Source organism: Chionomys nivalis, chromosome 2 (assembly GCF_950005125.1).
Source record: "Chionomys nivalis chromosome 2, mChiNiv1.1, whole genome shotgun sequence".
Lineage (NCBI taxonomy): Eukaryota > Metazoa > Chordata > Mammalia > Rodentia > Cricetidae > Chionomys > Chionomys nivalis.
The window spans coordinates 78,311,677-78,324,151 of NC_080087.1; the positions used below are offsets into that span (position 1 = coordinate 78,311,677).

General features: G+C 44.4%; 1 protein-coding gene across 1 annotated transcript in view; it reads left to right on the forward strand.

Moving 5' to 3' along the window:
* LOC130868849 (zinc finger protein 112-like) overlaps positions 1–12,475 on the forward strand; it is a 44,140-nt gene that overhangs the window by 26,892 nt on the left and 4,773 nt on the right. Inside the window, exons 6-8 of the mRNA XM_057760868.1 lie at positions 7,920–8,047; positions 10,660–10,786; positions 11,916–11,993. Of these exons, the coding sequence (XP_057616851.1) occupies positions 7,920–8,047; positions 10,660–10,786; positions 11,916–11,993 (333 nt within the window). The remainder of the gene's footprint in view (positions 1–7,919; positions 8,048–10,659; positions 10,787–11,915; positions 11,994–12,475) is intronic.

A 12,475-nucleotide genomic window follows, 5' to 3' on the forward strand; every position in this document is an offset into this window, starting at 1 on the left:
ATCTAAATAACATGACTACAAGCTTGACTATTATTGATGATTATCCATTAACAACCTATATACGTTACATTTTTAAATGAACTACACAATACCTTAATTAATATCAGAAATACATATACATATAACAAAATTGACCTTAAAATCCACACCAATGCAAATTATTTATATCTATATCATATCCCCCCTTTAAATGTAAAAGAACATTTATAAACCATATTTGGGAACATGGGCGCAGTTTTTCTCTCCAAACTGCTTCCTGCTGAATGGGGGCACTGTTATTCAGATCTTTTATGGTGTAACCTGTGTGTCAGGGTCATCTCAGTCGGCAGTTGAGTGAAGTAATTTTCTGAAGGTGTTCACAGCAACCTTTCAGGAGGGCGTGGTCTATCATACCATATCGGATAGACGCAATCCACAGAGTCTCATCCTCTGTGAAAACAAAAGAAGACCCTCTCCAAAGCATCATATTCTTAGACCCATATTCTGAAATAATAATACCCTTGTATCCATTCTGGTTTAGCTTGGCAGCCCATATAATGAAATGTCTCTCTGCACTTAGCTCCTTTACAGTCAAAAATTTTAAAGAAAACACAATAATACAAAGAATCCAGACTCTCCGTGAATTTTCCATTTTTATGTGGCTTATTTTTCTTTATTTCTTTTAATCTACAACTATCTGTACTCTGTCTCTTTAAAGACTTTACCCTTTTTTTAAGACATTAACTTTATTCCTTATATATATATTTTTCTCTCTCTCAAGCCTACGTACATTTATCCAACAGTGTCTGAATCAGTTCTATTGTGAATCTGTAATTTTTTTACTATCCAGGAGCATTTCTTAAAATGTTAAGCACTTCTTAAAAACTTAAGTTGCACCATGTACAAGTAATATTGTACCGCCTGTGTCCTGCCCAGTCTAAACCTTAACTGCGCTGTTATTATGGTAATTACAGTAGTTCCTGCCTGAGACCAGCAGAGTTCAGCACAGTGGAGTTGCTTGTGCCTCAGAGCCATTTGGTGCCCCTGAGCCACACACAGTTCAGGCACACAGCAGTCCACATTGCCATCAAGCAAGCCATAGCACTTTACTCCAAATGCTCCATTCAAAAGCTCTGTCTCCCGCAGGAGCCAGACAGAGATCACGATGGCGGCACAGCCCAGAAAGCCGGCATTTTAAAACAGCCAGTTTTTTCCTGCTGCTGAGTCAGGACAATTTCTTTGCGGCACACAACCCAGAAACAGCAAAAAGCTGTCTTAAATTCTCTCTCCTTTTCAAGCCCTTTCGGGTTTTATGTGGAGTTCATTAGCACGTTGGGTGCCACTCTGTTGTAATAAGAGCGGCAGGGCTGCGTCCCCAGCACCCAGCCGCCAGCATGGCTAGCTTATGCCCTGAAATAATTACACGGAAACTGTATTCTTTTAATCACTGCCTGGCCCATTAGCTCCAGGCTCTTATTGGCTAGCTCTTACATATTGATCTAACCCATTTCTAATATTCTGTGTAGCACCATGAGCTGGATTACCAGGAAAGATCTTAACCTGCGTCTGTCTGGAGTGGGAGAATCATGGCGACTCACCTACTCGGCTTCTTTCTCCCAGCATTCTGTTCTGTTTACTCCACCCACCTAAGGGTTGGCCTATCAAATGGGCCTAGGCAGTTTCTTTATTAATTAACCAATAAAAACAACAGATTAATACAAGACCCACCTCCATCAACTATTAATAATAGTAACAGAGTAAATATTTGTGAGCTATAATTTACAGACAATTTACATTGGTATAGATTCTTGTATATTGACAGAAATTCAAATTGTATTTGTTATATTAAATATGCTCCTATTTCTGTTTACAATATCTGATCATCTATGCAACTTATTTTTTCATATTGTGTGCATGCATGTTTCTTACTCTGGTTAAGATATTTGTATATTGGTGCAATTTTAGGATATATACATCATATTGCATTATGCATTTCTACCTCTGACCAAGATACTTATACATTTTTTACATTTTGAGGTATTTGTCCTCATTTCATGCAAGTTGTTTAAAGATTATTTAATATTCTAAGAAGAAGCCTTAGTCTTTAAGCTATACAGGTATTAAGAATTATAGGTCAATAGTCATCGATGTTTGTCATAATTATAGTTAGACTAATCAGGTTCTTTACATACATTGAGATTGTATTCTGCATAGATAGTTAATCTTCAACCACTTAATTTAAATGTAAAATATGACATTTAAATAATTTAGGGTTCTGTTGATGTGAGACACGATTGCTCCTGGCAGCACCAATCAAGTCCCGAGAGAATGCTGAGCTCTGAAGACACTCTACTTGTTTTCTTCTTGGCAAAACTGGCCTTTCACAAAGAAATGCCCATGTTTCGAACATTGATAAAATGCACGATGTCCAAACAGGACAAGAAGGATACAAGGAAAAAAACTGTCAAACATTGCCAAGATGGGGTAAGACAATATTAAAAAATTTCCTGCCTCTGAAAATGGTCTGTCAGACTTTTAGAAAGTTGCTTGATTGTGCTTCCTGTTTACTCAAGTAGTTAATTTTCCTTCTTAGGTCTTCTATGGGATTGAAGACTAGATAGCTGTAGTTATTTGAAGACTATATTGGTGCAGGATAATTGACAGAAACCCCAACAAGCCGGCCCTCATGTTACAGAATGGTGTCCATGTGGATAACTGCATCTACAAAAAACCTGAGAAAGCTTGGGAAAGAATGGAGTAAAGCATGTTTTCTTGATAGCAGCAATTTCTCGGATCTGTTCTGCTTGCTAGAGGCAAACAAGTGCTCTCATCTAAGAGATGCTTCCTGACTCAGCTTTAGCTTTGCAGCTCTTTAAGAGGTCCTGCTACGAAACACTTAAATGGTGTTGATGAAAAGATGAAAGCATGATTTTTGGTTTTCAGCCATAGTAGGAAAAAAGCTGCGCCGTTTTAAAATGCCAGCTTTCTGGGCCATCCTGGCAGGACAAACTCTGACTTTTTCAAGCAGGCTGTTCTGACTGCTTGACTGTTGTTTCTGGACACACTGTTGCAGCTTGCTTGCTGTCAAGGACCATAAAATGCCATAAAGTTGTGGTGATAAACATGGCTCTGGCCGGTCCCTCCACCATGAGGCTGGAAAGCTAAGGAATGGGCTGGATCCAGCCGTCAAAACCACGGCTTTAATCCTCTCCATAAAGATTCATGTGGTCAGAAAAAGAGAGATATGCAGTAAAGAGAGATTCAAAGACAAAGAAAATCTCTAAATGGTTTACAGTGTGTTAAAAATATATGCAGGCTAAAGGTTAAAGTCAAAAAAAAAAAAGAAAGAAAGAAAGAAAGAAAGTACTTTGGGTGTGGTGGTACACACCTTTAATCCCAACACTTGGGAGGCAGAGGTATATTGACCTCTGTGACTTCAAGGTGTGGTAGCACACACCTTTAATCCCAATGCCTGGAAGGCAGAGGCAGACAGACCTCTGTGAATTCAAGGTGTGGTGGCAGACACCTTTAATCCCAGCACTGGGGAGGCAGAGGCAAGTGGATCTCTGTGAGTTCAAGGACAGGCTGGTCTACAAAGTTATTCTAGGACAAAGATATACAGAGACCCTCTCACAAAAAGTCAAAAAATAAAAAGAAATAGAGGTTAAAGTAAAGCCACATAAAGATGGAAAATACACAGAGAATGATACTGTATGTTATTATGCTCTCTTTGAATTGTTTGAATGCTGAGGATGGAGCAACAGCTGCTAAACGTTATTTGCTTATAAGTGCGGCTGAATTAATCTAAGATAGGTATTATAAAAATACCTTTACTTCAAAATTGAAGTCAAAAGGTATGTTACTTTGGAGAAGAGATTTTGCTTTTGTTTCCACAGAAAATGAGAGGCTGTGGATTCATTCTGAGATAAGAAAAATCAGGTTTGATCAAGAAAGACCACCTGAGAAATCTCCAGTAGGAACAGATGGTCCAATATTTGAGTTCTACATCCAGAACAGATTCAAGACAGCTGCCTAAGATGATCAAGACTCACAGGATACTCCAGTCAGGACTTGATTATAATTCTAAATTTTCTTTAGGTCCCCATTAGATTATCAGTGCCCCCAACCAGCCAGAAGTAGCCTGAAATACTTCACCACATTCTCAAAAAGTGGACTATGGATATTTTTCTTTGTTCCAAAAAAAGAGGGGGAAGTGGTGTGGGAGAATTGTCTGTATTTAAAACATATCAATCATGTTTTAAATAAACGCTGAATGGCCAGGCAGGAAGTATAGGGAATGGCCAGGCAGGAAGTATAGGTAGGTCAACCATACAGGAAGTAGAGGTGGGGCGATGAGAACAGGAGTATTCTGGGAAGCAGGAAGCTCTCTCTGCAGTCCAGCCCAGACCACCGAAGAAGCAAGGTATAATCTACCTGACTGAGAAAGGTACTGAACCATGTGGCTAACATAGATAAGAAGAATGGGTTAATATAAGTTTTAAGAGGTAATAAGAATCCTGAGCTACTGGGCCAATCAGTTTATAACCTAATGTAGTCTTGTGTGATTTTCTTTGGGGCTTGCCAGCTCTGGTGTACCGGGCGGGACAGAAACCCCAAGCTGGCCCTTATGTTCCACTATAAAGTCGTAGTTACTTTTCTCCCATGACTTAGGAAAGCCTTTCTAATACAAGACTCCTTAGGATAGGATAACTATTAAAACATTTAGTCTATGTTTCTTGCCTGATATTGTTTATGCTGGTTGTAATTCTAATTTTTATACTTGATATTTGTTCTTATTGTATATAGTTTTGTATTATGCTTAGAACTCTTATTTTAGACCAAAGGGGAGGTGCTGTGGGAACTCATTCAGCCAGTAGCCTTTAAGACACCAGCTTACTTTGGGGGTGGTCAATTGTAGTATATATACAGATGTAAACACTTGCACAGCACTTGGCTGCTGAATTTGGTTCCCTATTCCCCACTCCTTCAGAAGACTGCTGCTCTGTGAGTCTCCCCCTAAATAACCTTTTACTACACTCCATTCTGGGCTATTGTGGGACTATTTTATTATAATCTACAACAGACGCGGTCCCTGACAAGCTGTAGAAAATCATCGTTTAACACACAGTCTTCCAGAGAACGGTGGGAAAGCTTCGTGGTTAGAAGATTTGCATCTTCAGGAAAGCTAAGAACCAGAAGCTATGAGACAATCTAGTTATGGTACACTTCTGCTCTGGAAAGGCAAGGAGGATCCCTAAGAATTATGGGAAGCCGGGTGGTGGTGGCGCACGCCTTTAATCCCAGCACTCGGGAGGCAGAGGCAGGCGGATCTCTGTGAGTTCGAGGCCAGCCTGGTCTACAAGAGCTAATACCGGGACGTGCACCACAGCTACAGAGAAACCCTGTCTCCAAAATCAAAACAAAACAAAACAAAAAAAAGAATTATGGGAAATGTAGTTCGCGACACTCCAAACCGCAGGACACTAGTTAATTTTCGGATGCCGGCGGCTTAAAGGGCCAACCTACTCTGTAGGGAAATTTGGGAAATGTAGTCCGTAACAGTCCCATCCTCATTACACTAGGATACTTTCCATAGCAAGAGCTTAGAGGGCCGGCATACTCTGTGCGGAATTTCGGGAAATGTAGTCCGGAAATCTCAGGTTCAAAGCTAACTTCCTCTGCACGAGTCTGTGTCGTCCTGGTCCCCTGGGAATTCTGGGAAGTGTGCTCCCGGTAGCCTGCGCGGGAAGAGTCACTTCCGGCCCAGGTGTGCGAGGCCGTGGCCCGCGTTCCTCCCAGAAAGGTGAGCCCTCCCTCTGCTGTCCCCTTCCGCGTCTTCCCGATAGTTTTCAGGTTGACCCGGGCGATAGGCAGCAGGCGTGGATGCTGGGAAGGAAATCTGTCTCCGAAGGGCAGGAGGCGAGTTAGCTGTGAATGAGCCTGCCGGAGCCTGCCGCGCTTGCGCACATTGACTCAGGCCTGGCCGGGGCTGTCAGTCACCAGGATGGAGGGTGTCATGGGCGCCAGGAACCCCCAGCCGTCTCTCTAGCCACTGACGGAAATGCACAGTCGACTCCGTCTGTGCCGCCGTTTCTTCCCCAACACTTTGGTACCTATCGAAGAGTGAGCTCGTGTTTGCTTCAAGGCTCAAGACAGCGGGCGCGCGGCACCAGCTCTTAGCTATTATTTTGCTCTTAGTGCTTTCCAGATTTCGAGGAAGCGCCCCGGTCCCTGGAAGCTCCAGTGACCTGTCACAGATGGTCTCAGAGCTCCTGCTGGAGGGTCTTTGGCCCCAGCCTGACCACACCTGACCCCTCTTACCATATCCTTAATGCCTGGGTTTTTCTGTTGTTATTTGATGGGATGTTAAAGATGTCCATTGCAAAGATGTTAAAGCCATTTTAGAATGTGCAAAGGGTGATGTATATGAATTCGTGATTACTACCCTAAATACAGGCATTTTCAGAGTCAAATGAAGGTTGGCATGCGGGCTGTTAACATCAGTGTCAACAAGAATAGTCTCATCAATAGCTAACGCGAGTTAGGTGTTTGTTATGCACAACCCCCATAAAACTCATTGGGTCACCACGTTGGACTTTTTCGGCAATTATTGGTTCTCTATCTGGAACGAGTAGACGTTTATTTGGTCATGTCTCCCCATGAGTATTGTCACACAGTTATTGGGATTACTAACAGGAATATGGCTGAGGGGTTACTTATAGAAGCAGAAATGACTCAAAGGCAGCTGGATCACCAAAGCCCCCTCCAGCATGGTGACAGCTCACAAAGCTGGAAACCCGGAGCACACTGCAGTCTGCAGGCAGGTCAGCCAGTTGGAGAGCATCATTTCCAGGTGCCTCTGAATCTCTGTCAGCTCAGCTGGTCTGTGCCTTTGGGACTTCTGCAGGTGTGAGCATCTTCTAGGCAGCTTAGCTTGCTGAGATGTCACTAAATATTCCTTACTGCTCATAAATGTCTGTGAAGGGCAAGGTCTAGTGAACCTGGTCAGTGTTTGAGACTTCGTGAAGCTTTGGAGTTGTTCACTTCCTGAATTTTATTGAGTTTCCCAGTATCTAGGAATGTTTTATCTCCCCTTAGAACACCCGCCATCTAAGGAGGTTCCCTGAAGAATGGGAGGTCTATCTTGGAAGACTTTGCTGAACAACATGCTTATAATGCTGCCCCTTATTGGGGGATTTTAGGTAGGGGCACTACCACAGAGTCCGGCCCAAAACTCTTCATTGATGGATTCTAGTCAGGGGCTCTACCACTGAGCCACACCCCATTCCCTCACTGGGGGATTCTAGGTAGGGACTCTACCACCTAGGCATGCTCAGTTCTCTCACTGGGGTTAGAGTGCAAGGACAGTTCTGTGATGACTCTTCTGGACACTCATGGGGACAGAGAGGTTTACTGTCCACTGCTGGTGACAGCCCTTAACACTGAATGCCAGCACTCTAACAGCCCTCTTGCAGATGGCAGATTTGAAATGTAGAAGGTTAATGAACTTAGCTATGGTTACTCCATGAGCACACACGTTAGCACCACATACCTTTGAAAGAATGACTTACAGTTATTAGCGAGTGTGTAATGACAGAAGCTCATGTCAGAGGACAGCCTGTGGGAGCCAGCTCTCTCCTTCCATGTCTTGAGGATTAATCTCAGGTCATCAGGCATGGCAGCAAGCACCCTTACCTGCCGAACCATCACAGCCCGGCACCAAACTCTGAACACAGGAGATTTGTCTTTGATGCTGCTGGGAGCCAATACCCTTCTTAGCCATGTTTCCCAGGATGGGAGTGAACATCTGGGGGATGCCCAGTATGAAGTAAGAACGCTTGGGAAGGCTGTCCCTGCCTATAGTCTAGGGTGGGACATCCTGGGGGTAGCTGGAATGTGACTTGATTTGCAGCATGTGTGTGCCTGCTTCTGGAGGTAAGGGGGGCACCTGGATCTCACCTGGCCAAGCTTGTATTTTCCCTCTCTCATGGCGTCTATCATCCTGTCCTGTCTTCAAAGGTCTGTACCATTTCCTAGAAAAAAGGAGGAGAAAATGGCCCAATTGCAGGTGAGTTGATTTTCAACTGTGCTGTTCATGCTCTGTCTTAGAGTTTTTGTTGCTCTGAGAGGTACCACAACTCCTGCTTTTATAAAGGAAAACATTTAATTTGTGATGGCTTACAGTTCAGATGTTAGTCCATTATTATTATGGGGGTAGCATCCAGGCAGCTGTGGTTCTGCAGAAGGAGATGAGAGTTCTACATCTTGATCCACAGCTAACAGGAGACTGTGTGCCATACTGGCCTTAACTTGAGACCTCAGAACTTGCCTCCACAGTGATACACTTCCTCCAACGCCTACTTCAACAGGGCCACACCCCTAATAATTCTACTCCCTATGGGCCAAGCATTCGAACACACAAGTCTATGAACAGTATAAAAGAGAATAGAAATTTAAAAGTTACACGCATGATTATCTTGCTTACAATGTCCCCGATGGCCATTTAAAGCCACATCCCTAGCTCCGTTTGCTGTGCTGTAGTGTGGAACTGGCATGTTTTCCACTAACAGTGGTGTGCGCTCTAACTCTTGAGTGGATTGCATTAAGTTGTTCCCCACCCACAAATTCGGAAATCCCTGAGACTCTCACAGTTTGATGTCTCTTTGTCCTTTTCCCTGTGGAGAGCCTTGGCTCACAAGACTGCTCTGAGGCTGGCCATGTGGCCCAGGGTGAGACACTCAGATGGCATTTGGCAAATGTCAATATCCTGTAACCCACCCACCTCGGGTGGCTGCCCGCCAAGGTCAGAAATTTAGTTCTTAAGAAGCCCAACGCCACAAGTCTGTCCCTAGTACCACACAGTGATGGAATGCAACATGAGCCGCGGTCTGAGAGACCTGTCACTCCTGAGCCTTCTAGAGACTCAAAGCTGTGGTTCTGTATATACTTATATACATGCACACATACGCACGTGCACATAAGCATACACATTAGTGCATCTGTATACCTCATCCCGTAGGTGACAGCCGAGACACTTTATTGTCTTTTTCATTTGTTTTTTTAAATTTAACTTTAAGATTTATATATTTTTATTTTGCATAAGTGACTTGCCTGCATGTACACCTGTACAGCATGTCTATCCCAAAGGAAGAGAAAGAGGGCGTCAGATCCCTGGAACTGGAGTTACAGATGGTTGGGAGCTGCCACGTGGGTGCTGGAAACCAAGCCTCGGTCTGTCCCCTGCAAGAGCAGCCAGTGCTCTTAACCACAGCACCTCTAGGCTTTTCTATCAGGGTCTCTGATACTCTGGGAGAGTGGGACGGATTGCGAGATTTCACCATTTATGCCTGAGTATATTGAACGTGAAAGTCCTCACCACTGCAGGGCGTGGTCGCTGTCCGTCCATCATCTCATTCACAGGCCTGAAGGACTGAGTGAGCCAGGGATCCTTCATGCTGTTGTGTGAGGATGCGGTAGCCATGTTCATTCAGGTTGTTGTGTTGTGCTGGGGCCTTTGTCTTCTAGGTCAGGAATGTCAGCCTTGTTTAGTGTAAAGTCAGAGTGAAAAATCAGAGTACAGTGCAGAGCAGGGGAGAGGAGGGCAGGGGAGAGGAGAGGAGGGCAGGGCAGAGCTCTGCATCTCTCCATCTGTAGCCAAGGGCAAGCTGCTCAGAAAGTCCTGTTGAGCAGGTACAGGCTTGAACAGGTCTTCAGCATAAACATCTAAGATTTTTCTATAGAAAGCCAGATAACAAAGCAATAACGCGAAATGTTTGCAATGTAAAAGGAAGTGAGAACAATCGTGTCTGCACAGTGACATTCTAGAAGAGGAAATAGTAAGAGTGAGCGAGAGACATTGAGACGGCTCAGTGGTAAGGGAGCTTGCTGCGAAGGCTGATGACCGGAGCTAGATCTGTGGGACCTACAAATTAGGAGAGAACTGACTCCCCAAAGTTTTTATCTAATCTCCACACATGTACCATGGCATGCATGAGCTCCCTGATACACAAATACATAAAAAAATAACATTTTAAGAAAAATATTTATTATGTGACAAGAGAATAATAATTACTAAATTGACTTAATTAGTGAGCTTCAAGTCAGTGAGAATATACTATTTTATGAAGCAATGTGGAAGGGGCTGGGGAGATGGCTCAGCAGATATTAACACTTGCCACAGAATCCTGAGGACCTGAGTTCAATCCTTGGAATATGTGTAAAACACCAGATGTGGTGGAGCCCAACAATAATCCCCCTACGGAGGACACGGGAGAACCAGCTGGAGGCAGGCAGCCTAGCTAGCCTGGGATACACGGTACAGCAGAAACAGCAAGAGAGACGGCCCTGCTCTGTGTTTCTGCAAGGTTGAAGGACAGGGCCAACTCCTGAAAGTTCTCCAGATACATGCTGTGCCACATGCACAGGTGCAGGCAAAATGCACATGCATTCTCACAGACTACACATTTGTGCATGCACATGTGCCTGTATCCAAACATGTACACAAGCATACGCAAATATGAGGATTTCTTTGCAGTCCTAATGGCGGGTGGATCCAGCAGATGGACGGCAGGCAGAGACAGGTACTTCCAGCTAAGAGGCTCTGAGTCCCACAAGGTCCTCCCTCCACATCTTAGCATCACCTCTTCTGTAGTTATAACCCGCATGTGTTTGCTGTCCCAGGAGATGGTGACGTTCAGGGACGTGGCTGTGGTCTTCAGCGAGGAGGAGCTGGGGCTGCTGGACGCTGCCCAGAGGAAGCTGTACCGTGATGTGATGCTGGAGACCTTCAGGATGCTGCTCTCAGTGGGTGAGGATGGGGTCTGGGTGTCCCGGATGAGCGACTGGGACCTGCTGCTGGGAGCCTGGGAACTGCTGGAGTTGTTTTCTGGGCTTGGTTGTCTAACTGGAAGCACAGGTTTCTCATGGCTCCGTCCATCTGTCCTTTGAGCTGTATATGGGAGTCCTGCTTGGTTTTATTAACGACACAAGCTAGAGTCGTCTGGGAAGAGGAGCCTCACTTGAGAAAATGCTTCTGCCAGGTTGGCCTGTGCGCAAGTTTGGAAATTTTTTTGATTGGTTATTGCTATGATTGTGGCCCAGCCCACTGTGGGTGGTGCTTACTCTGCCAAATGGGTCTGAGCTGTGTAAGAAGCAAGCCAGTAAGTAGCACCCTCCATGGCCTCTGCTCCAGCTCCTGTCTCCTGCCCCTGCCATAAGTCCAGCCTTGACTTCCCACCATGAAGAGGTACAAGCTGTAAGACGAAGTAAATCCTTTCTCCCCCAGTACCTTTTGTCGTAGTGTGTACAGGAAGTAAAGTAGGACAGTGGGGACAGAGGCCTTCACATTGGTTTACATAAAGCCATTTATAGTGTGCTTGTAGCTAGTTTTGTTTTATAGGCTGTGTGGTAGTTCCTATTTATTAGTCCATTTCACTGGGAGTTATGTTTAAAATATATTCAGTGTGTGTATGTGTGTTTGTACGTGTGTACGTGTGTGTACCTCCGTGCACATGCACCGTGTTGAGGATAGGTGCCAACAGAAGCCAGAGAGGGCTTCATATTTCCTAGAACTGAAGTTAGAGCTGGTTTTGAGCTGCTGTGTAGGTGCTGGGAACCAATCCTTGGCTCTCTGGAAGAGTAGCCAGTGCTTTTAACCTCTGAGCCATCTTTCCAGCTTGAGAGTTCTTTTTGTCCCTTCCTCCCTCTCTCCATTCCTCCCTTTCTTTAGTTTTTATTTCTTTGACTCAGTGTCTCATATTACCCAGGCCTGACTGTTCTCAAACTTACTATATAGCTAAGGGTGATCTTGAAACTGCTCTGCCTGTCTCTACTTTCTACTCTTTTTATCTACTATTTGCAAAAGACATCATCAAACTTTTGATTTTCTTTCTTTTTTTTTTCTTTTCTTTCTTTCCTTTTTCTCCCCCCCCCACTAGCACACCAGCCTTTCACACTAGGTCTGATAGCCCAGCTGGAGAATGAAGAGGAGCTCTGCATGGTGGAGGCCCAAGGAGGTGAGATCTCAGGTGGTAAAGATGCTGCTGGACCAGTGGGCGGGAGTGCTTTCTCTAACAGCGACAGGGCATAGCATTTCTCTCCTTAACTCTCCACTGGTCCCCACTTCACAAATAGTATAATGCCTTTTAAAATGCTTAGAGCAGGGCTGCTGAGAAGGCTCCTTGAGTTAGGGTGCTTGCCCCAAGCAAAGTTCCTTCCCTAGACCCTTTGTGTTTTCAGGGGGAGTAAGCTGACTCCCTCAGGTTGTTCTCTGACCTCCACAGTCATACTGTGGGTGGAGCGAACACATATACACACATACAGAAATACAGGTCACACTCACTTATACTCATATTCATGCTTATAAAGACAAAAACATTTTTCCACATTAAGAATATCCACTTTTGTTTTTTCCACTGGATCACCTAACAACAAAGCACAGTGTAGTGCTTGTACTTCACTAGAACTTTTGAATGCGACCACATTTGATACCCAGATT